This window comes from Rhinolophus sinicus, chromosome 7 (genome assembly GCF_057876585.1).
Source record: "Rhinolophus sinicus isolate RSI-liver-muscle chromosome 7, RSI-T2T, whole genome shotgun sequence".
NCBI lineage: Eukaryota > Metazoa > Chordata > Mammalia > Chiroptera > Rhinolophidae > Rhinolophus > Rhinolophus sinicus.
Window position 1 is genome coordinate 55950738 of NC_142507.1, and position 24863 is coordinate 55975600.

The 24863-nt window shown below is 49.8% G+C and overlaps 1 protein-coding gene across 3 annotated transcripts; it reads right to left on the bottom strand.

Moving 5' to 3' along the window:
* Nucleotides 1-10845: 10845 nt before the first annotated feature.
* Nucleotides 10846-23485, bottom strand: LOC109438734 (Fc receptor-like protein 1). Of its 3 annotated transcripts, none has more exons than XM_019718760.3 (11): nucleotides 22786-23485; nucleotides 20925-21141; nucleotides 18739-19005; nucleotides 17480-17767; nucleotides 17040-17318; nucleotides 16571-16687; nucleotides 15706-15733; nucleotides 14631-14713; nucleotides 14367-14438; nucleotides 13774-13802; nucleotides 10846-12875 (listed from the first exon to the last, which is right to left on the bottom strand). In XM_019718760.3, the coding sequence occupies exons 2-11, from the start codon at nucleotides 21085-21087 to the stop codon at nucleotides 12798-12800; spliced, it is 1404 nt and encodes a 467-aa protein (XP_019574319.3). In that variant the 5' UTR covers nucleotides 21088-21141; nucleotides 22786-23485; the 3' UTR covers nucleotides 10846-12797. The 3 variants fall into 3 exon arrangements, with proteins under 3 accessions (XP_019574319.3, XP_088655831.1, XP_019574318.3); XM_088799705.1 differs by having other exon boundaries at nucleotides 13774-13805; nucleotides 21121-21141; nucleotides 22786-23484; XM_019718759.3 differs by having other exon boundaries at nucleotides 13774-13805; nucleotides 22786-23484.
* Between the last annotated feature and the right edge of the window lie 1378 nt (nucleotides 23486-24863).

The window sequence follows — 24863 nt, forward strand, 5'->3', positions numbered from 1 at the left end:
ACTGCAACGTGAGGCTTGTAAAAGAGAATAACATTCCATCCAGTTACCATCTGTCTGCATTTTCTTTCTCCTCCAGGGAATTGTCCTAGGACATCATCTGTCTTATCTAAGGTTCCAAATTTACCTTCTCAGAATGGAGCAAAGTGGTCTCCAATGATTCTTCCAGTTTCCCCTGCATCTATAGTTATTACTCCATTCTTTATCCTTTTTCATTCGTGAAATAATAGTACAGGAAACAGTTTATCCGTTTTTTTCATTAAAAAGTAAAGCTATTAGAGTTATTTGATCTACCAATTTTGCTTTCTAATTCTAGAATTTCTGCTTTTATCTGTGTTAGTTGCTGCCTTGTTCTCGTTAGTCTCGTTGTTTTGAACAATTTGGGTATTTCATGCATTTGCTTCCCTTTGTCTTATAAATATACATATATATATGTATCAGTAGCTTAAGACTTAATTCCCATAAATTTATGTCATAGACTGTACATAGTGGTTTTCATAGTTTTGTCATGAATTACCAGTTGCACGCTGATCAGAGAACATTATTTATCCCATATCTACTTTTAAGAATATTTTGAAGTTTTCTTTGAGAGCCAACATATCAGCAGTTTTTGCTATTGTTGACGAGTGCTTAGGAAGCAGACAAAAGTTCCTTTCTAACAATAATTTGTTTGGTGAGCAGCATTTACGATCACAGAGACGGATTTCATGCCGCCTGAAAATGTATGTCCTCTGCCTCGTGCCTGAATGACTCGGTAGGAAATCCTGCGCCATCCTTCCTTGCCTTGATGATGAAACAAGCTGCAGTTTCTCCTTCTCCTCCGGAAAACAAACAGCGTAACCCTGACCCTGGTCCCCAGGAAACCTGACGGAGTTGGAATATTGGCTGTGTGACCGGAGAACTTTGTCATGATTGGTAAACGGCACGTAAATGGGGGGAGCCTGCTCAGGGTTATTGATGCTGGTGGGAAACAGAGATGGGGGCAACCCCAAGGGGGATGTGACTCTTGAACTTGAGCCTGTGCCTTGTCGTGGCCCCGACGCCCATCTCGTCCTTGTGCGCTGACTCGTTCTCTGGCGGGAGGACTAGAGAAGAGCTTCTGGGCACCGGGAAGACCCCCTCTCACGGCACCCCAGATGCTTCCGTTTGTTGTCTGCATCTTTCTATGACGCTCAGTGGTGCAAAAGATACCTGTGGAGTATCTTATCCGTCAGATGTAACCCCAAGACCCTGCCACACAGTGGGTGTCACAAATATAAAAATATTTTAGAATGGTCATGGTATAACAGGCCACAACATGGTACCTGCACACTCTTCTAAAAACACTCTTGTTCCATTGGGAATATGCCACAAGATATGGAAAATGAGTATTATACAGTAAAATTTTGTTGTTAAATAGACAATCACAAAATAAAGATGGTCCTTAACTTATGGTGGGGTTACATCCCAATAAACCCATTGTAAGTTGAAAGCATCATTAAGTAAAAAATGCATTTAATGTACTAACCTACCAAACATCACAGCCCACCTTAAATGTGTTCAGAACAGCCTACAGTTGGGTCTTATCTTGTTTCATCTCAAGAGTAACCACCTTCCTCTCCTTCTCACCAGAATCAAGAGACACAGTTGGGAGTTTTGTAGATGCAATGGGATGCAAAAACCCAAAACACGATATCCAAAACATGCTGGCCACACAGGACACTGCAGTGTCTGCTGTTTGACCCTTGTGATGGTGGAGCTGACGGCCCTGTGGCTGCACAGCACCACGAGAGGCCCCCATCTATCACTAGGGAAGAGATCAAAACTCAAAGTTCAGTTTCTGCTGAATCTACATTGCTCTTGCACCATCATAAAGTTGAAAAAAAAATCATACGTTGAACTGTAAGTCAAGGACTGTCTATATATAGAAAGAAAAAGTAAACAGAATTCTGTTACTTAAACTTAAAAGAATGTGACAACATGACTGAAGGGGGGTATCAACAGGAATCCCCAATTTGGAGGTGAAGAAAAATTGCATTCAGTGCAAATAGCTTGATTGTGACACAGCACGGCTGTGAGGTGGCCCTCAGGGGAGGCAGCTCTCTAGCAAGACAGCTCCAGACCCACTTGGTCTGGTCTGGTCTGGTCTGGTCCACTCTGCTCTGCTCCAGCAACCAGTCTTCAGTGTTGTAGCTCAGGCAGGAAACTAATATTCAGTCTTTATTGGAAAGGGAAATACACTCTGTCAGCCAGAGGGGAGCTGACTTATCTACAGTGAATTCCCCACCCCTGGTCCCTGATTGGTCCATCCTCATGCAAATGAAGACTCCAAATCCTCAGTTTGATTGGTCCAAAGAGCACTGTCCCGATTTGTCAGAGTGGAGCCACTCTGACTGGAGGTGGAAGGTCTCGGTCCTATTGGTTTAAACGTGATTCCAGGAAGTCCTTCATAAGGGCTGGCTCAGATGGCAGGACCACTGCTCCGGCGAGCAGGCAATCCAGTACCTGCAGCAAGCCATTGAATGCAGGCTTCTCCCTAACGCCCAGCGCGTGTGAGAAGCCCCTGTTTAGCAATGGTCACTAGGCTCTGTTTCAAAAGTCTAAGCCCAGGTAGCCAGGAGGAGACTTTCGTAGCTATCTTCTTTATCAGGTCAACAGTGGGGAAGGAGTTGTTTTCAAGAAGTGTAAGTGAATGGTGTTATTTATCAGAGTAAGTTAGTAACTGCCGGCAGAAAATGAAAACAGAATACACAACTTTAAGAGCAGCGTAAGAAAACTCGACCTCCAACTGGGCTGTAGCTGCTGCTGAACAGAAGACGGCCATGCCGTCCATGCACGCTGACTGGCAAACCTGCCAGGACTGGATCTGCCTTAATAAAATTTGATTTGAAAATAAAGTCTTAGAATGGACTGGAATTTACAAGCTTAGTTTCAGCCACCACTGAGACCCGCCAAGGGCAGGGCAGGTGGAAAGCAAGTACAGATGACCACGTAGGGTCTGACATCCAGAGAAATGGAACCCAACACATGATGCTGAGCTTACCACCAAAGACTAGGCTGCACGTGGACTGACCTGCCGTTTGGTTCACCCTGGTCCCCCAGTACTGGGGCTGGGAGGGGGGCAGCTAGAGTCAAGACAGGGAACAAGCGGGAACATATCAGCCTGGGCTGTAATGTAAATTTTGACATCACTGGGCTGTCAATCTGGGGTTCTCTGTGCTGAGTCACGAGGCTGTTTTGCTGGCTACCAAGTGAGTTTTGAGGCTGCAAACTCCTGAGCGACCAAGAGCAACTTTGTGGATGGCTTCAAGACGGATGGATTCCAACCTCACACTAAGGTGAGCAATGGGCCGCCATCAATCCGTCTTGAGCAGCAGGAAACCACGGCACTAGTTTAGGACGAACAGCAGGGGATCAGGTCGACCCTAACGCTCGCTTCTCAGCTACAGGCACATGTCCAGCCTGGTGGGTTTAGGACGCATTTAGATCCTAAGTCCAAGTGTCACACCAACCTGTCAGCTCTGACATATGGCAGGAATGTTAGCGCTGGTGGCCACCAGCTTGGTCTAGAGCCAGAATTTCAAGCTGTACAATCATTGAATTTTAAACTGTTTTTCATTATAACGATGTTCAGAATTTAGCGTGCCTTTTAACGTTGTGCAGCTGGGATGCCAGTATTGGTAAATATCATGTTAGATCTCCAAGTTAAAGGTGATTTAGCTGAAAGGTATAATCCTTTCAGAGGTACAGAGAACACCCAATTCCAAAACAGGTGCTTTCAGCTCACTTTTAGGGGAATGGTGGCCCCATTCAAGATGTCAGTTTTCTCGCTTTCAATCTAGAAATGGCTGAAAGTAGAGGGTGACAATTTGCAGGCACTTTGTAAATCTGCATCGAGCAAATGAATAAAATGGTGCCTTCCTGAGACCTGGACGTGGTTTCCGACCCTGATGGAGCATTTACTGTCTGGACCGTTTCACAGTAGGACAGAATAATTTCTTTCCAGACTTTGGAGGTTGTATTGATTTCAACGGCAGACTCTCGTGAGCCACAGTTTTAACAAGTTCCAAGAATTCCAAGGACACAGAAGATGAGCACAGCTCAGGCCCGGACCCAGGGGATTTCAGAAGCCCAGTTCTACAGCAAGCAGCCTCACGTTCCCAGAACCCACATTGACTGTTACCAGAGAGCATAACCCAGGGGCAGCCACAGGTAGGAAAGGAGACCAGACACAAAAGTGCTTTGTTTAGCTCAGTGGGATGCCAGGCAGTTGGTGCCAGCTGACCTAGAACCTTTAAACTTAACTTGATTGTCAGAAACCTCCCAGCTGAAGGCTAATGTTGGCTACTTTGGGGGTGGGTGGGAACCCCCCTCTTTGCTCCTTTCTTTCCCAGTAAAACTATTCAAAACCTCGCAGTTTCACTTCCCTTTGAGTGTGGTTATCTGACACCTTGGTCCTGAGTTGAGTGGGGGATTTCTTGTAGCATCACATCTGCACTTTTCGCCCAAGTGGATTGGCTGCTGCTTGAGTGTCATTCCATTGGCCTCAGAGGCTTGCGGCCTGGCAGACATTCACCTTATCCCGACACCTATTTCAGCTGGGAAATCCAGCTCAGCAGATCATGGAAATGGAACAGCCAGCTGTGTTTCTGAGGCCTGGGCCCCAAATGTCCAGGGAGAACCAATCCTTCCCCAATGTGCACCCCAAGAACCTAAGCTTCCTGCCCTTTGAATTCCGTAAATGTATCCATCACATTTCCGTAGGACAAAAGTGACACCTGCACATCCATTTGCGACAGTTCTCTGAACTTGAACATGACCCAGTGATTCTCAGTCCTCGGGGACACCATGTGAACCCAAGAGGGAGTCCTCCAGTGTGTTCCTGGAGCCTGGCTGCAGGCTAGAATTTGGGGTGACTGATATAAGGGCCCATCTAGGCCTGACACTAGCAGTTTGCAACTATATCCTTTACAGTGTTTGTAGCACACAGGAAACTTACATCGAAAAGATGTTATTCTAGCCACAAGTGCCTAAAAAAATTATAGAGATTACAGCTCTCAGCTTCAGTGGTGATTGCCTAAAACGCCTAAAATGACACTCAGGCTGTCCTGGGCCTTCGTGGAGCCACCGCGTTGCCCCTGGTCTGGTGGTCATCTGTTTGCCACTGCCCCATGGGGCCCTCACCTCATTTGTTCCTGCTGAGAGTGACAGGCCTTCACAGCTCCCTTGAGCCCCCCGAGGGGCTTCTTGTGCCTTTTCTTGTTGGCTTCCCTGGGTGCAGTCCCACCTCTGTGGAAGCAGCCACTGGCCTATAACCAAAACCACCACACCAGATGCTACCTCTCCGGGTCGTGACCATGGCCCCACAGCAGCAAGCCTTCTGCAGAAGCGCAGTTGGGTTTTAGAAGAGTCTGGCACGCACTCCTTCAATCACAAAATACCCTGCTCTCTTATCAAAGCCCAGAGCGAGAGGCCTGGTCGCCCCGAAAGTCTCATCTTGTGAACACGTGGGGCCCATGTTTGTTTCTTTGCTTTGATTCCTGTCCTCCAAATAATCAGAGACACAGACAACTGGGGCTTGTCTGTGTCTCTGATTATTTGCTCTCAAAATTTTAGACTTTCCCCTGTGCAGGGGAGTGTCCATTCCTATTTGCAGACCTCTCTCTCTGCCAGCAAATGTGCATCTGAGCTGAAACGCATGGAGCTGAGATAAGCATCACTCATTGGCGGTTCCCCCAACAACTGATTGGATAAGTCACTTCACTTCCCCAGGAGGGCGGTGAGGTAAGGAGCAGAGTTGGAACGGCATGTACATATAAGGAAAAAGAGCCCCCCCCTCCACATGAGCACGCATTAATTTATGCTTGTAAATTAAAAGCAATTCTTTTCGGTTAGGTTTGCCAGATTTAGTAAATGAAAAGACAGACTTCTGCTTACATCTGAATTTCAGATAAACAATGAGTACTTCTTTAGTGTAAATATATCTCAAATATTGTGTGGGACGTAGTGATAGAAACATCGGTTTTTCTTAATCTGAAATTCAAATTGAACGGGAAACACTGCATGGGGTGTCACGCATTGTGCTGGGTGCTGGGGCCATGAGGTAAAGATGACATAGTCCTCGACTTCTAGAGGGGAAGACAGAAGACAATCCAGTGTTTTGGGTGCCAGACCCACGCTGACGCTACAAAGCCGGCTGAGCCTCCCTTCTCAGCCTCAGGAAACAATTGCTAGCGGAAATCATCAGCTTCTCACCTTTGTGAAACACATTGTATCTGCTTGTGTACAAACTCATCCGACTTTGACACACTGTAGCTCAAAGCCATCCAGACTCGACTGATTCTTCTTTAGTTGACAGCTGTGCTGGACACCGAGCCAGAACCACTTCCGTCCCTAAGAAAACTCACACTACTGAGAAATACTGTCGAGCAAATGGGAAACTGCACTGTGGTGGGATAAACGGTGCAGCTAGAAATGCAGTTTTCCTGAAGGGCGTGAGAGGAACACTAGCCCAGCATCAGAAAACCAGAGAAGACCTCTCAGAGGAAGTGGCACCCACACTCCACAATCACTAGGTTACGGTAGCCCACACTAAACACTGAACCAAGTCAAATGTCATCAACAGCTTCACTTCATGTACATACATAGCTATAAGCAATATCTTGTGTCCAGAATGTTGCAGAAACCTTTAACCACAAGTGACTACGGAAACAGCTTAAACATATCTGCTCTTCTGTGGTCATCCTTCTCTTTACTGTTCATTGCTCACTCCCTCATTCACCAAGTACTTACGGATCAATTAGCACGTGGCAATATTCTGCTGGCCTTGAAAACAAAAGTTAAAGACAGAGAATCTTAAAGCAGCCAGAGAAAAGCAGTTAGTCCCCTACAGGGCAGCTCCCACAAGACAGTCAGCTGATTTCTCAACAGAAACCTTGCGGGTCAGAGGGGAGCATCTGTGGCAAAAACCCCCAGCGGCTCTGTGTATATTTCTGTCCAGCAGGTGAAGCAGCAGCTGGAGATGGTACACATTTTACAGTATCTAATTCCCTTACAGTGGGATCACTTTCAAGGTTACAGTAATTCTCAGCCTTAAGGTAGGGTCTCCCACATAACATTTCCCAGAGGCTCAGCTGCAGCTTCGAGGGGCTGCTGTGATGGGAGCAGGGCAGCTGGTCGGACCTCAGCCAGGTTCAGTGGGCTTCGTGGCGTGATCGTCCTTTCAGCCCGTCCTTCCCGTAGGCTCAGGCCTCCGTGAAGTCTGTAATTTCCACTGTATTCTGACGGCCCGGACACGTCCTGTGTCACCTTGGCCCTGATTGCCTCAAATGTGGTAGGGGCAGTTTTCATTCCTGTGGAAACCCCATCCAGCAATACTGCTGTTTCCTTTTAGTCTCTGGATGGTCCCATTCAAAGGCAAATGGCTCCTGGGACTCAGAACATAGGGGTGTGCCCTAAAAGGCATCTTTTCAGTCCAGAACTGTACACTGGCAGAAGTCCCTTGAAAGAGTTGTAAGCAGCCTGTAGGGTTTGGCACCACCTGACCTGTGTCTTCTACGGTTTGTGATGGCTTTCGAATCCCATACCAAACAAGCACCTCCGGCCCCAGGTGTGTGTTCCAGCAGCAGGAATTCAAACCCAGGTCTGTGGCACTGAAAGCCATTCCCCTTCCACCCCAACAGGTAGCATCTCGCTTCCTTTACACGACGCACACCCAGAGCCTCATGTGCGCCTTTGTACTGGTGACGGCATTTCCCACACCAGGACCCCCAACCCCCGTGGGCCCTGGTTCCGGCACCTTCTCCTTCCCTGCCACACTTTCATTTTGTCTTAAAAAACAGGCTCAGAAATTTCCACATGGTGCCTCCTGAAATTTTAAACAGAGGAATAGAAAATCACCTGTTTGTGTGCAGAAGTTGTGGACAGAAAGGAGGCACCACGGTCCCTTCCCTTCCTTCAACCCCTCTCATCAACCCCACAGACACCACCTTCTCCTTCAGCCTCAAGGATCACGTTACTGTTGTGACTCCCACCCACCTGAGGCCTGGTCTCCTTTGAAAGAAGTAGGATTTACCTCATTGGCATGTTAATGTGCTCATGAAAAGGAAATGTGGTTCTTAGAGGCTTTCTGCCTTCCTCCTCATGCCTCTTTAAAGAGAATGGCTTTCAATTCCAAGCCTTCGTGCCTGGACAGTCGTCCGCGCTCACGGCAGCCACCTTGGCTCTCCCTGGCCGCCTGTCTGCCCAAACACCCACGCTTACCTTTCGTACACACGAGTGGCCAGATACACCAGCGAGGGACGTGGTCTTAGGGGAGAGGGGCTCTGTCTGGTGCTCAGTGACGAGTAACCAGTTCCGGTGTGAGGAAGGCTACAGGTGTCTTTCCCACTGCTGTCGATCCCCAGGTTTCCTTGTGGGACAGTGAGGCCAAAGGAGTCCCTGGGCCTCGTCATTCTGAGTCATTGTCAGCCCGTTGGGGAATCTGGCAGGATATTTAGTGGCAAGTTCCTTCTCCTTCTTGCCAAAGAAGGTGGGGCACTCTGTTCCCTGTCCTTCCTGGGCACAAAAGCACGTTGCTGGGGTCTAACAGATAGACGGCCTTTTCAGCCGGGTTGTGGGGGTCCTGGGGGTCTCACCCCCGGCCGTTTGTTCTCTCCTGCACGCACCTCGTTGGGTTCTGGCTGGTCCCGGCCGAGGCTGCAGCGAGCAGAGCAGCTGGTGGTCGTGCGTCGCTTGCGTCTGCCTTTCCTGAAATTGATCTCAGCTGCCCAACACCTTAACAGCAATCTCAACCAATGGAGACATCGGCGTCCCCAACCCCCTTCCAGTTTGTGTGGCTTTTTTCTTATATGTGGGGCACTTGACTGCAATGATCATATTGACCAGTCTTGTGTAATGTGGGGCTTTGAATCATTACCAGTGTGATGTCGGTAAAGCCCCAAAAGCCCTATTCAGGGCAGGCGGGTGGGTTCTCCTTGGGCCCTCGCTGTGCTTCCTGGATCTTACTCAAAGTCTTTAGTTTTGGGACCCCTTCGTGAAGTCCGTTATCACACATCCTTATACTGGTCTAACTTTGCCTGGTCTCCTGGGTCACTGGTGTCCCATCCTGGGTCTGTTCCAGGGACGGCCTGAACCACCGGGGCTGAGATTGGATTGTTTGGAGCCTTTTGGCTTCTTGGTTTGCCTTCTCTAATACCATCCTACGTACCGCAGAGTGTGGGGGGCATTCATCTTTCTAGGGTCCTCTAGCATGCGGTAGGATGGCACACTATTCGTCCAATTATACAGATCAGAGGTAGAAAAGGAGTGTGCCCACGTACACATACACCTCTCCCGGGTTGGCCGTGGTCGTCCAGACCTGCAGTGACTTGTCTCAACAGATACTGGCTTGCCTGAGGCAGAGTCACCCTGGGCCGGATTGAGTACTCTGGTGAGTATGGGGAGTAGAGACTGTTCCTCTCTGTCTGTCGAGGAGGGGTACAGGGCTGTCCCTGTGGCCCCAGCAGGACTGTGGGACTCTAACCCAAGTCTCTGGGGGTGGAACTCAAACCCACAGATATGCAAGCAGCATCTGCAACAGGGAGCAGTCCCCTACCCCCCCATGTCAAAATACCTCTTGGTAAAGGGCCTGGGCTCCTTGGGGACAGTAGGTGTGGAGGGGCCCCAGGAATCAAAGACAATTCGATCCGAAGCTTTCCACTTTCTGTTTTAATTGTACGTGTGTGGGTTTTCCAGAAGGTGGATGGGTTATGACTTTCCAGGCAGGAAGTCCCGTGACCCAGGGGAGCAGTAGACCACGGGTCATCGACCACACCAACCTGTAACAGTCGCTCAGAGTAGTTTCTGGGGGATCTTCCTGGCTGGTGAACACTAGTTGTTGGCGGCAGAAGAAAAACCAAGAACCCAGATCCAAATTATACTTCTGGCTTCCAGTCTTGAGCTCCCTGCAAGGGTTTTCACTCACTTTGCAACATCGTCTACCACAAACTCCTTTCCAGTTCACAAAGTTCTGGTCCCCAGTAAGAGGAAGCATTTATTCATTCCCTCAGAGATTGGGTAAGTGTTACATAATTATTAAAATGCATAACCAAATAGGTAACAAAGAAGGGAAATTTCCCCACTGCAGACAAAGAAAAAAAAGAGGAAGTGAAAATAGAGTGTTAAACATAAAAAAAATTGACATTACTGCCCCCCTGGGGGAGGGGCATAGGAGAAAATATTACACTAAGTCATTTGTATGTGCTTAGCATTTAAAATCCATGTGGAATTAGGAGACAGAACATCAGGCCCGCAAAAGACATAAACTTGAAACTAAAACACCTGCCTAAAATCTGGACCACCAGAGGACTTTCCTTTTAATAAACGAGTGGTTTGGTGGAGAAAAATTCACCCACCAGCACAGAGAGATGACAAGAAAGCTTGTGTTTGTATGAGCTCTGGGGGGCAATGAGAACGTTTTCCCCTGAAATCACAAACCCCAGGACTGTGCCACGCTCATGAGTGTGCTCTGGGAAACCCCAAATAAGGAATTATCATAAAAAGTGGTCCTGGGCCTGCGACCTCCCAAAGCTTAGAAGAAGCAAATACAAAATGACCTCTGAGGGACCATCAGAAGTGCAGGTCACGTGGGGTTCCTACACTGCCCCAGAAGCATCTATTCATCTAACGTCACAAATGGCACTGAATTATGATGAACAAGAATCAAAATAGGTGATAAATGCAGGCTAAATACCTAAAACTTCGGGTAAAAGAACTGTCTAGGAGTTATAATGCATTTAATGTATTTATACTATTTAAGCTAAAATAATAAAATGAAATAGTAAGCCCATAACAGTAAAACACTATAAACAACAAAAAGGCAGACTTGCAAAAGGAGAATAATACTAATTTATTGTTTGCGTACTTGATAGGTACACTTTTCAGCATTTTAAGCACATGGGTTTACATCATTAGCAAAACAACATTGTATTTGTGATACAATTGCTATCTCAATTTTAAGCATGAAAAAACACACATAGGTTAATTAGTTTGACCCAAACTTCAGGGCTAGTAAATGGTGGAGCAAAATGTAAATCCAGACAATTCTTTCAGAAACAATGTTTTTAAACATTTTGCTACTGATACCTCTCAAAAGAAAAAAAAAATGTAGTCATTGAAATAAGAAATAAATAGGTTAAACAATAAAGTGGACACAGCTGAAGAGAGAATTAGTAAACTGGACCACAGAGATTAAGAAATGCTCAGAATGTAACAGTGATGATAAAGAAATAAAAAATTGGAAAGACTAATTGAGAGTCATGAGAATAGAATGAGAAGGTTCAGTATACTTCTAAATTTCGGAAGGAGAGAATTAAAGCAATGATGAGACAGCATAATAATGAGTAATTTTACAAATTTGAATGAAATAGCAATACTTTCTCCCACAGACTGATACTCTCTACAATCCTGGTAGATGCAAGAATTGATACATCCTTACTGGAGAGCAATCTACAAGTATTTAACGAAAACATTTACTGTGAATAACTTAAAATGTAGTAATCCTCAATTTACAAATGTTTGCTTCAGATGAATGAACAGGAATCATATATGTTTGTACAAGGACATTTATTTTAGCATTGGTTTTATCATATAAAAATTTTGGAAACCACCTTAAAATCCATCAGTGGTTGAAAGGATTAAAATACATCATGATAGTATTTAATGGCCCTGAAATGTACATTTAAAAATGGTTAAAATTATAAATTTTATGTTATGTATATTTTACCAAAAGAAAATATGAATTATGATTTATCTATATAACAGAATAGTACAGTCGTTTAAAATAGTACAATAAATCTATACACAGACTTGAAAATATTTCATGATATTTTGTTAAATAGGTGTATTTCTAAATATTTGTATATTTACATGTACATAAAAATGTTTGTACAAAAATAGAAAAATACCTGTAGAGCTAAGATTTTAAACATGCTTAGTTTTTAACAATAGGTCGCACTTCTGTTAGATTATTGAGAAGATTTTGTTTTTGACTTTTTACATTGCATATGCTTCCAATTGTTTTAATTTATAAGAGTTAGCTTATGCTTGACTTAAAATTAAAATACAAACTCCAAACCATATTATCACATGTTTTCAAAACGCTTGTGAATAAAAGCAGAGAAATTATGTTCATAAATCTTCTTGAGGCTGCAACAAATACAGAACTTCGGATGCGGTGAAAACTTACAAAGATTACATCGCGTTATGTGGGCGGCATCTAGAGTGACCTGTGCATCCAAAATATGTCGCTGACATTGAGTATAACGACAATAACTTTTAATGGAACTTTGTTTTAATTCTAATTTGGTAACTGTGACCCCAAGCTACCGAGTCACATATTTTATGGCAAAACAAGACGATGGATGTCAGGGGCAGGGCTGGAGCTCGGGATCGTCTGAGCAGAGAAAGCGCCTGGGCAGAACGAGACGCACAGCTCTCTGTGGAGAGTCCCACAGGACCACTAGCCCTGGGTCCATGCCCTGGAAGCGTTACCATTGCTCTTCTTTTATCTCATCCTGTTTCTTGTAAAAAGGAGTTCGAGCACAATGTGACCTGTGCCTAAAAGAGCCGGTAGGAATCGTTTTTGGTAACAAAGCCCTTGCCACTGGGGCATTCCTGTTGGTTCTCCTGGGTGGTCCCTTCAGGGTCTGAGCCAACGTCACGTCACAGTAGAGGCAGGCATCGTCCTGTGAGGAAAGCAGCTGGTTCCTGGGACCGCAGGAGAACACACTGGTGCTGAGACACGGTTCACGGGTGGTTTTCAGGCAGAATCTTCCGTGACCCTACATTGCGTCTTCATAGTCGTCGTCCTCGTCCGCAATGTCCACCTTCATCACCCCCGAGTAGATGACTGAGGGGTCCTGTGAGGAGGGACAGGGCTAGGGCCAGAGCAGGGCACAGGCAGGGACGCCCCAGCTCTCCTCATCCCAGGCCGCTTGGATGCACCCTACCTTTCTTGGGGTGCCACGTACATGAATGAAGCCCCCTGGGAGGCTGTGGCCCACGTCAGCTTCTGCCGAGGGCCTGCCCCCCACTGGTGGGCCGCAGAGGGCCTCCCCACGAGCTGCAAACTGACCCAGGCGGACGAGGCCTTCTCTCACTGTTATGACTCATTGTCAGGCTGTCCTGTAGCTGTCATTTTTCTAAAGATGTCGGAATTTCGTAACCATAAACTAAATGTAGCATGTCGCCAGAGTTTCCCAAAGATGCCAATTCTGTCCTGAGACCTGTGACTGTCACCCCACACGTGATGAAATTACCAGCCCCCGACTGTCCTTATATACACGCGGAGCTGGACTTCCTGCACGTTTCTGAAAGCCTTTTTGTGTCGTCAGTGATGCCTTGAATTGTTCAAAGTTTAGAATGACTGATTTGCAATGACCAAAACCACTATTAGTTTAGCCTCATTCAACATTAATTTAGATTTCTAGATGTTGTTTGCTTAACCTGACAGCACAGAGTTGCGTGTGTAAGGCGCAGCAGCATTTCAGTGTAAAGATGTTCAAACAGCGTTTTTAGCCTACGCACACCCTGCCGTTCCCTCACAAATCATCCCGTGTCTGTTGCTAACGGACAGGTAAGCACCCCGGGCGGTGACACATTAGTTTGTATCCCTGCTGTGTGGGAAAATAGGGGAGGAGATCGGCCAGGGGATCTTTTGTTTTCCCTCAGGGGCCGTAATTGAAGAAGCTGGAGAACTGGAGCCCAGACAACAGAGAGAAAGAGTACGGAGGAAAGAGCGCGAGGGACGCCACCTACCTGGCCGTCAGCAGGCGTCCTCAGGCGCTCTGCTGTGGAGAGAAAGACCGAGCGTGAGACTCTGCTCAGACTCACAGCTGTCCCCTAAGTGCTAACCAAGGCTTCTTCCGCTCCTGTCTATTTGCCGTGGAGTTATTTCCATGGGTATTTTCTGTCTCACTTTTCTGTCTGTCATAAACACGACTCCCTTACTCTGCAAAGGAAAATCAGCAGCCTGGGGTGGGAGGGAAGTGGGTCCCTCCTGGCGTTTGTGCCTCTCAGCGTTTCTGGGCACCCCTGGCAGGGGATAGACAGCAGCAGCTCGTAGGCAGCTGTGCTGGGTGCTGAGGGGGTGCACAGGGCCACCCAGAGGGGACAGGCAGAGGCCACCACCCCCATGCTGCTGCCTGACTGGGCTGTGGAGTGACAGCTACGCCATGGCCAGGACCCGTCAGCAGGTCCCAGGCCCAAGTCCGTCTCAGGTCAGCTCAGTGCTCACGTCGGCTCCAGGCAGAGCCGGCAGCACCGCAGACGCTGCCATGGCTGCCACCCAGGGACTCCTTGGTTCCCGGGAGGGCAAAAGTCAGGGACAGAGTCACTTTCTCGTGCCTCACCTGCAGCTGGCTGCCATTCCTGTTGCATGCAGTACGCCAGAGAATAAACCTCATCTCCACGTCCGACATTCACTGGAAGAGAAAGCAGGGGTCAGGACACAGCCGCGCCTTCCTGCTACCTGTCACATGCACACAGATGAGCCGTCTGTCCGCACAGGTGGCTGGAGCTCTGCAGGGTCCGCTTTGGCCAGCCTGCATTAGCCCCTGGCCTCCTCCCCAGCTCGCTCCACTGCCGTGGGCCGGGGCACTATGGGGGGGCCTCACCATTCTCATATATGGGTTGTTGCTGCTCTGGGATGGTCGTGTTGAGGTATGTGGACTCCCGGGGTGGAGGGCGGGGAGGGCTCCTGCAAACACAGAAACACACGCTTTCCATCTGGGATGGCATTTCACATGTCGCAGACCTCACCATCTGGGATCACGGGGAAGACGCCCAAGGAGAGACGCCACCTGCTAAGGGTCCCGAGTGCAGCACTCACTCCTGGGGACCAGCCGGCTGCGTGGCAGGAGCCCCGTCTGTGCCTGGCTCACTCGGCACTGTCACACCCACGGCACTAGGCCCTCCTCTGACGGGCTCACGGTGCTGCCCACACCCGGAAGTGCCCTTTGCATCCAGGGGGTGGAGGAGGGAGGCTCCAGAGACACTGGATGAAGAGAGACTGGTCCAGCCCTGATGGAACACAGGCTGGCGAGGAGAACAAGCACCTTGACAACGGGAAAGAAGAAAATGGCCTCGTGTGTCCACGTGCCACTGGAGGAGCGCCACACTGATCTGGAAAAAAGCCTGGCTTTTGTTGGCGTGGACAGTAGCACACTACGAAATGTGTCAGCCAAACGTCAGTGTCCCCAGATGGAAGTATGTTCACAAATGTTTCCTCTTCTAAACTTCCACATTACTTTGTCACCAAGTTTTTCAGTATCTTTTTTACCCTCTGGCTGGCGTTTCAGAAATGTGTACATAGCGCAACTATTCTGAGCTTCTTTCCGACTTTCAAGATTTCCCCATATTTCCATGCCTTTCAGCACCCAACAGAATGACTTACAGATTCCCAGATATTGGTTAATTGATTGAATGAATGAAAGAAATGGATCAAAGTGATGTAACTTGCTTATTCTACAGATTTAGTGAAGGAGATAAATTAGGAAGCATGAGGAAAGGACTTAATTAGTTAACGTGTAAAAGAAGGGGAGTCGCAAGTGAGTATTCAGGGTTCCCAGTGGGTGACTCTGAGTGGCCGTTTTGGGTACACAAAGATATGAAGAAACCTCCCGAGAGAGTTCAGCTGTTTTGAATACATTCCCACACGGTCAGCTCCCGCAGACGTAGCAGATGCCTCACCTGACCGAGTCCCTGGCTGAAGGCTGTCCTGCAAATCAAACGACACACCCGTCAGTGCAGGGCCCTCCTTCCCAGTGTTTTCCCGTAGCCCTGGTGTGGGGATCGAGGCTACTGTGTGCCCAGACACCGCCCTGAAGTTCCTTTAGGCAGACCCTTCATTGTCAGCTGGACACACTGAGGTCTAGAGCAGTTAAGCAGCTTCCTTCTGACAGTAAATCCAGAGTGAGGCCTGGCGCTCGAGTCTTTGAACCCTCACACCGGTTGCCTTTTTGCTTCTGGCTTTACAACCACACCATCTAATCTCATCACGACAAGCGCCTCAGGAGCCCGCACTGCCACACCCACGCCAGAGCTGGGGCCAGGTGCCCGCAGATGCCGAGAACCTTGGAAGTCAAATGAGAATTTCACATGGTCTCCTCTTGGCCCGTCTCCAACTTGATCGATGAACAGTAGGAGACCAAGACTAAACATACAAGTGAATATTGAGTTACCCATGGTGATAAAGTGCGAAACTCCCTAACTCGGTGTTCTGATGAAGAATAATGGGGTTGATGCACAGACTTTAATTGGGAGATGGTCAGCATAGCTGGACTGTTTCTTCCAGTAGCTGATTAGTTACTTAAATGGTCATGTTTTTGAATGACAGGTAAATCACAGAAGCACACGATAGCAGCTGAGAACACATAGGGGACAGAGAACTGCTAATAGCTCTGTCCACTTTAATAGGTTCCATTCCTGGCTGGGGGTGTGAGCAGCGTGACTCACAGGACATATTCGCTCTTTACAGGACACGCGTCATAACCCTAGCCTATTTCAGTGAAAACGAAGGTCACATCACAAAATGCCAATGTTTGTAATTACTAACCTGTTTTTCTCTTGCACCAACAGCAAATTAGCAGGACCGCAGTGAGAAGACCAAGGATGCCAAACAGCCCCTCAACGATGACCACTGTCGTGAGCTGTGTTCTGTCCTCTTTTGGCGCTGAGGGGAGAAGGCCACGCGTGAGCAGCCAAAAAGGCTTGGAATGGATAGCGGACATCGTGAACGTGCGGTGAGGCCGAGGTGGCTCTTGGTGGGGGTGGTGGTGGGGGTAGGGGAAGGGTGCCGTGGGACTTACTTATCTAGGGACTTTCAGCTGTTCATGCTGATGACAGGAGGAGACAGGCACCCAGTCTTTGTATCCTCCACGCCCCTGAGCTACACCCCAGGACAACACTCCCCAGGAACCCCCCCTTTGCTAACCCAGTACCAGACACAGTGCAAGGGCAGCAGACGTCTCCCAGGACGCCGGGACAGAGACACTGACCAGTCAGTTCTGTGGCCTGAGCTGTACCTGTGACACTGAGTGGCACCACCTCACTGCGCTGGGCCCCCACGCCATTATCAGCCTCACAGGAGTAGTTTCCAGAATGTTCTGCAGTCAGAGACAGGTTGAAGGACACTCCTCCTCCAGAGGGGGCCGAGCTGTTCCCCAGGGTGATATCATCGTGATAAAAGCGGTACAGGATGGGGGGAGAGCCTGTCTGGGCCTCACAGTGCAGCTCCACTGTGTCCCCCACCAGGGCCTGGGCCGCGGGCGCCCTGAGGGTGAGGACAGGACGAGACGCTGGAACTGAAGGAGACAGTGGAATGTCAGAGAGGGTCCCTGGTAATGTGACAGCCCCGTCCTCTGCCCACAGAGGCTCAGCCCCATCGAACTCCTTCAAGATGCCGCCGGGGAACATGGAGGCTGACGGGGGACCTGCTGGCTGGGCGGAGGGTGGCGGCACTCACCTGTGACGGTGACGCTCACCAGCCCGCTGAGCCGGGGGCCATAGCCGTTGTTAGCTGCACAGTAGTACTGGTCAGAGTCGCTCTCCCTCACTGAGGGGATCTCGAACTTCGCCGACAGGGAACGCTGGGTCTTGGTCTCCAGGTTCAGACCCAGGGCCCCTCGGTACCAGAGGAAGCGGATGTCTCCGGAGCCCCCACCGACCAAGCAGGTGAGCACCAGCGTCTGTCCCACCGCCACGTGTCCCCCTGCAGGCTGTGTCTCCAAGCTCACGTTTCGGACAGGCACTCCTACACAAACGAGACGACACAGGACCGCCCTGAGTGGGGAGGGCTTCAGGGACAGAGAGCAGGTGACGCAGTCCTGAAGGAAAGGCCTTGGACAAAGTCAGTAATTTAAGTAACTCAGTGGTGCTGTGTGGGGTTCTGCTGTCTGGACTCGGCATTGTTGGGTTGATGGCGGTGGGGTAAGAAAGGCCGCCACACTAGCATGGACGGTGCGGCATCTGCTTCCTCCCAAGACAGCGGCTCTCCCTGAATCCTGCCATCGCAGACTCCATTTTCAAAGCACAAGTGGTTACAAGTCCAGGTTGCAAATGAAGCTGCCTGGGGCTGGAGTGCTGGTCTCAGCTCTGCCAGACCGGGCCTGCTGCCTGGGGGTGTTCTGGGGTCATGTTTAGTGTCTGGTTTTGTGGCCCTGTCACAAGGTTGGGTCTTGGGCAGGTGTGAGACGTTTCCTTATGGCGCAATGAAAACACTTTGTCTGAGGATGGGAAAGGACGTCAGAAGCCTCAATCCTGACTTGGAATCATATGGTTTAGAATCATAAAACACCCCTCCCTGTCTTCTTAGCTTCCAACTCAGGCCCCGACTTCTCTCCCGCGGGCCCTCCCCGTGGCCCTCCCCGTGGCCCTCCCCGTGGCGTCTCTGAGCCTTCTTTCAGCACCTCAGTCTAGCTCCCCAGCCCTGTCGTTTCTGCTAACAGTCCACCCGCTACAAGAGCAGCGTACACTGGAGCGCCGACTGAGCTCAGCTCTCGTAATCAGACCGCGGACGATGCAGGTTTCTCCCCCACTCTCTCCAGCCCAGTGAAACACGCAGTAGGGCTTGTCTGAATACCCTCCTGTGTGCTTGAGTGGGAAGAGCACGGATGAGAGCTGAAGGGCGCGGCCATAGGGAAGCTGGGGACATCCCTCAAACAGCCATCCTCCTGCAGGCAGGAGCCCCCTCCCCCGCCACCACCCCACCAGTGGGGCGCTCACTCTGTATGTCTATCCGCATGACTTTGCTCTTTATCGTTCTGCGTGCTGCTGTCCGCGCTTCACACCAGTAGGACCCCGAGTCCTCGCTCCACACGGCGGCCACCTGGTACTGCGAGGAGTGAGTCCAGTCCCGGCCCAGGGGTTTACCCTCTTTGAGGAAGAGGAACTGGGTCTGGGCAGGTAGCCTCTGCTGGAGCTGGTTCACACAGGTCAGGGTCATGGGGCTCCCGTCCACCAGCCAAGAGGGGCTGACTGTCAAAAGCAGCCCTAGAGAGAAGAACAAACACAGGTTCGAGGATGGGCCTCAGGGGTCCTGGTAAGAGGCACTTTGTGTCCTCAGCATTAGGAACAAGACAGAAACAGCCAGCTGGACACAGACCACCCCCCAGTCACCCCACAAGTGGCCCAGGGCCATCCCTTTGCCCACCGCTCACCCTCACACGTGCTGCCCTGGGCAGTGTCACCTCCTGCCTCAAGGCCTTGAACTTGGTTCTTACTCTTTGGAGTTTCTGCCCGTGAACTAAGTGCAGGGTACCGGCGACCGGTGGTGTTTCAGGAAAGTGAGTGTATGTCACTCATCCTTGTCGGAAGGCATTTTCTTTTCTTCCGTGTCCCTGACATCTCAGACCCACACTGTCTCCTTCACAGACAGAGTGTGAGACCCACAGGACCAGTCAGTCTGGGAAAGACTTGGAGAAACTCACGTCCTTCTTTCCTGGTGCCCTCCTGCCCTGTGATTGCCAGTGGAGGGGCAGGTGTGCTCTCGCCTGGACACGCCCTGGATCCACGCGTCTACGCAAACCTTCTTTACAAACCTCTGATTCGTACGTGGCCTCAGGATGTGTCCCATTGGGGTCTTGGGGCTTTTTCCCGGGTGAAGTAAAGGTGGTTAAAGTTGGACTGAGCTTTCAGCTCGTCTCCTAATCTCCCCCAGTCGCTGCAGCCCACGACTCCCCGCTAGCTCCAGCCTCTCAGGCACTTGTGTATCCAACCTGCACAGCCTCTGCTCTGTAGGAAATTCTCAGACCTTTCCTCAGAAACGCCCGTTTCTCTCCGCAGCGTAGGAACTCCCACGTGTCCTAGATCACTGACAGGTTATTCGAGTCTTGGTCTGACACCTGTCACCCTCCTACTGGGACGCATGGCCCTGCAACTGTCACAAACCCGTCCCAGGACGTCACCAGAATGTTTGCTCTGTGCTGGGCTGTGCAACGAACGTTCTGTACATTAGTCACTTCTCTTCTTGGAAAACTGTCATCCCCAGAAGACTGACAGTACAGCCTCAGGGCCCAAGGAGAAAAAGGAAGGAAAGGGCATCCCAGCAGCTGTACCCCACTTTTCTGATGGGGCCTGGGTGGGATGCAGTGGGACCTCACACAGGGCAGCTCACAGAGGCTGCAGCCCAGGGCTTGTTTCAATAATTCTCAAGCACAGAGACCCCCCCTGGCAAATCCTGGTGGCAGAAGCTTTCTTTTGTCGTCCTGGATATGGCTTTGGATTTCTGCTTAGGCTGAGATTGAGCCAAAGCTGCATTCATGGAGAAAAAGCCGGGCCAGGCACAGGTGCCCTGGCATTGCCACGGGCGCAGGCGTGAGGCAGACATGCAGCCAGGAGGCTGGGCTGGTCCAGGGTCTCTCTGGCCACGGGGACTCCTGTGCCTCGTCCCCTGGCTCCACACAGCCTGTGCTCCTGGTGGGATGCGATTGCCTCTCGTTACCCTGTGGCTAGTGTTCTATGTACCAAGAGCATTCGGACATGCATTGGGGCCAAACAGACGTTAGTGAACCCTCCTTTTGGGGGACTGTCCTCCCTCCTCTGGCGTAGGTGAGACCCCCAGTGAGGACCAGGAAGTCACTTTGCATCAGCAGCGTCCGAGGGAGAAGTCCCACTGGGCATGGGCTGTCCCTGCAGAGATGGCTGAAAGTAGGAAGGAGGGAGCAGCACCATTTCTTCTGCATGTGGCCCAAGGATTGGCCATAATTGTTCACTGCGGACGTGTGATTTTAGCATTTCTTCCATCACTCCAGCCGGGGACACACAGGGGCCTTGGAGCCCCCGAGGCTGGGAGGGCACAACTACCCCACATCCATCTGTGGGACCAGACTTCCTTGTACAAACAGCACCTTCCTCCCTAGGCTGGGATGCCCCAGAGAAAAAGGCTGTGCTTTTGACAAGCTCAGACCTACCTGCTGCCCCACTGAGCGCATGAGTGTCGGGTACAGAAAGGGGCGGGCACACAGGCAGGCTGGCCTGAGGGAGCCACTGTTGTTTGCACACTGCCGCAGCTATCACCGGATGCCACACAGCCAACCTCAGGTCTCCGTGGGGGCCGAGTGTCAACAGACACATGGACCATGAAGAAGAGAGGGAAGTGCAACTCACCTGTTGGTTCACAGAGTGGAGCTGTGAGAGAATTCGGGGAGGTCAGTACAGAGTAGCAAGTCCCAGACGGACAGACAGACACAAAGTCTAACTTTCCCAAGATCTTTCCCAGCAGCACATCCCCCTGCCCTCCCACCTTTCCCTTCCTCTCTCCTTCCCTCTCTAATTCTCCTCCTTCCTCCTTCCCTCCCTCCTACCTTCCTTCCTTCCTTCCTTCCTTCCTTCCTTCCTTCCTTCCTTCCTTCCTTCCTTCCTTCCGTCCTTTCCTTCTGTTCGTTTTCTCACATTCCACGTCACCCTCAAACTACCTCTGCACAACACAACACAGTTCATTTCATGCTTATGATGTGCTTTCCGGTAACGTCTCTATCTGGGAGTGCCAGGCGACACCCTTGTTCTAGAACCCCTTGCAGCCCCTCCTTCCAGCCCCTCACGTTCATCCCTCCTCTCAGAAGTCTGTGGTGCAGCTGAGAACCACTGACACAGTGTAGTAACAATCAGGAGGGTAATCGCAGCGTCCTGCTCCTGTCATTTGCCAGCTCAGATCAGAGGAGGCTTAGTCCCCAGAGAGAATCCAGATTGCTCCAGAGATTCTCTTCTACCACAAGGATTTGACCATAATTTTAAGGTATAGTGACCAAGAACGGAACATTCTGGGGAAATGCGGGCTCTTGTCCAGTTGGCACAAATCTGGATCCTGGCTCTTCCTCTTAAAAGCCGTGTCACCTGGGAAGTGCCTCCTCCCCTGTGCTTTAGTTTCCTTTCTGTAAAGTGGAGACAATAACAGACCTACCACACAGAGCTTTTGTGACGATTAAATAAATTGATAACCATAAAATGCTTAGAATTGTGTCTAGGATTTATTTAACGCTCAAGAATATCACCTCATTAGTATGCTCTCTTCAGCCCATGTTTATTTAGTCTGCGATGCCTTCTTTGAGGGGTTAAATGTTTATAATAGTTGAATAATTACCTCCTCGGGTGGGAGGAAGGAATCAATGCAGGCTAGCATAAAAATCACGTTTTCTTTATTCATCCATTCAACCAATAATTTTGAATGCTCACTATATGCTAGGCATTGTACATGGCACTTGGGTTACAGGAGGAAACACGAATGACAGTCTTTGCTTCAAAGGAATTTACAACAGAAAAATTGGTGATTTACAACAGAAAAGTAATCCTGGGGAATTGAAGACACTTAGAGAATGAGCTGGGATACAGTGCTGCAAACAGATTTTGGACGTGGGGCAGTTGCTGGTAATGAGTTCTAGGGTTAGACGGTAGGAAGGGGGGGGGTCATGAAAGATACAGGAAAATAATGTTCATAGGAACAAGGAATAGTGACAGGACAATTTGTTGTATGAATTATCTTGGAGGCTGCTGAACACACCCACAACACTGTCAACAATGAAAAGGAGAAAGAAAGACAGATGGTGAACCCTTCCTATGAGTTAAAGACTAAAACGAACATTTTCTTTAGAAAAAAGTCTGGCTTTCCAGTATCTTCCACTTTCTGCCTGGCTCTGAGCCCTGGGCTGGAAGGAGAGCTGAGCGTCCCTGAGCCGGGGCCAGCAGCCACATGAATCTGAGAAGTCCCACCAGCGTCCAGCAGGAGGCCCTGCCCACGCAGGAGACCACACACCCTCTTCTGGTCGGCCTACTCACCGCAGATCAACAGCAAGAGTGTCGGCAGCATGAGGACCCGGCAGCTGTGGCTGGAATGTTCTCTCACCCAAACAAGAATCCAGCTCAGTGGAGAGGCCGGCGGGTGGGCGCGTGTCAGGAGTTTGAGGAAGTCCAGCTCAGATGTCAGCCTGAGGCACACGTGAGACAGAAGCAGAGGGAATGAGAGCCTCCGACAGCCGGTCTCCTTTCTCTCCTGTGCAGGCCGAGGACAGTGAAGACGTCTTTCTATTGCTTATTTCAATTACCACAACTTGAAGACAAGCACGTGTGCACACCAGGTCCTTCTTCAGGAGCTCGGGGATCTGAAAGGAAGTCCCCAAGGGCAGCTTCTGACTTTGATGGGCGAGTGTGTCTGGGCCACAGTCCCACTGAATTGCAGCAGGGTTTTCGATTCCGGCAGCCGTGTCTCCTGAGCACATCTGACAGCACAGTCTTTCATTTTCCAGCAACTTCCATGAGGCACCTGACGCACACCCGTCCTTAAGCCAGCGGCTGCTGGGCTGTCACCCAGGGCACGTGCCGTGCCTGACAGCTGCTGTGAATGATATTTGCGCAGGGTCAAGCTATTCCCTAAAATACAAGCTTTCATGTACAAACTTCCAGTGTGCCAATAAATGGGCATGAAACCCCTGAAAATCAAAATCACAGGAAATCAAATCTGGGGCACTTTTAAAAATGAAATATAGGAACTAGGTACATGCAAATTAGCCTCCGGGCATTTGGGGACAGTTCACCCTTATCACCGCCCCTAGCACCTGTGATATTGCTCCCCTCCCCCTAAGTTGGATACCCACAATCCCCCCATTGCTCTCAGCAGACTGGGGCACTTGCAGCCTGTATGTGATGCAGACGACGGATGAGAGGAGACAAAGCCGTCTTAATCTTCAACATGTTTTGAATCTGCGAGTGTCTAAGATTAAGAAGCAGCAGACAGTGTGTGGAAGCTACGGTATTAGGGGCGATCGTGCTATTGAGATGCTCTTTAGTCACGCCATCCAAGTCAAGGTAACGAGTCCAAAGAGTAAGACAGGAAAGAAGCCAGTGGCCAGAGATGCACAAAACTGCAGGGAGCAGGGAGCAGTGTCGGGGGCCGTACTAAAGGTCCCCAGGAAACTCGAAAGCAAGACAGGTGTGCCCTAGCCATCTTTGGACTGGGGAAGGCTGTGTGTGGGCGAGTCTGCCCAGTGTCAAGTTTCAGAACCAAGGCAGACAAAGCACTGAGACGTATAGCTCTGCACTTGGGAGGTGTAGCCAACTGTGCTTTTGCACATGTGCCCTGTTTCACACCTCTCTGTGCAATTTCTTGAGATTAAATATCTCCCCCTCCTTCTCTGTGGGTTTGAAGGCTGTGCATTATTTGTGAAGCTCTCACCCTTTTATTTTCATAACATAATAATTGATACAAACTAAGAAATGTATATAAATGATTAAACACACTGGTTCAGTGAAGGACTATGAACTCTCCCACTGAGCTTCTCCTGGGCTGAATGCGCAGAGGCTGTCCCTCAGGAGGCAGTGAGTGCAAGGCTGCACCCCTGGGGAGGAGAGCACCGTGGGATAATTTTATAAGCAGGGCTCCAAATCAGGATAAGAGTTTCCACCAGAGGATGGAGCTGGACATTGCATTGGAACACCAGAACCTTCTGCTCCATGGAGCGGGGACGAGGTCAGGCTCAGGTACCAGAGTTTGGGGTGTAAAGTACCACCACGTCAGGCAGCCAGAGGTCTAGGACACCCGCTAGCCCCACCTAGTGATCTGGGCCTTGCCTTCTGTGGGGGAAGCTGTGATGACCTGTTTTATGTCTCACCTTGTCTGGTCCCAAGGAGGGATCTTTGTTCCCATATTTATGGCGGAAGAAAATGTGGTGCACAGAGGAGTAAAAGCTTGAGTCGAATCACTATAACAGCTGGCATCACTGCTCCCCACTCTTGGCCCCTTTCTCACGGTCAGGCCACTCGCTCAGGCACCCTCTGGGAGGAGAGAGGTCCCTGACTCGCTGGACTTTGATGTGACATGCTTTGGCCAATGGCATGTAAGTGTAAAAGGTGTTTGCTGC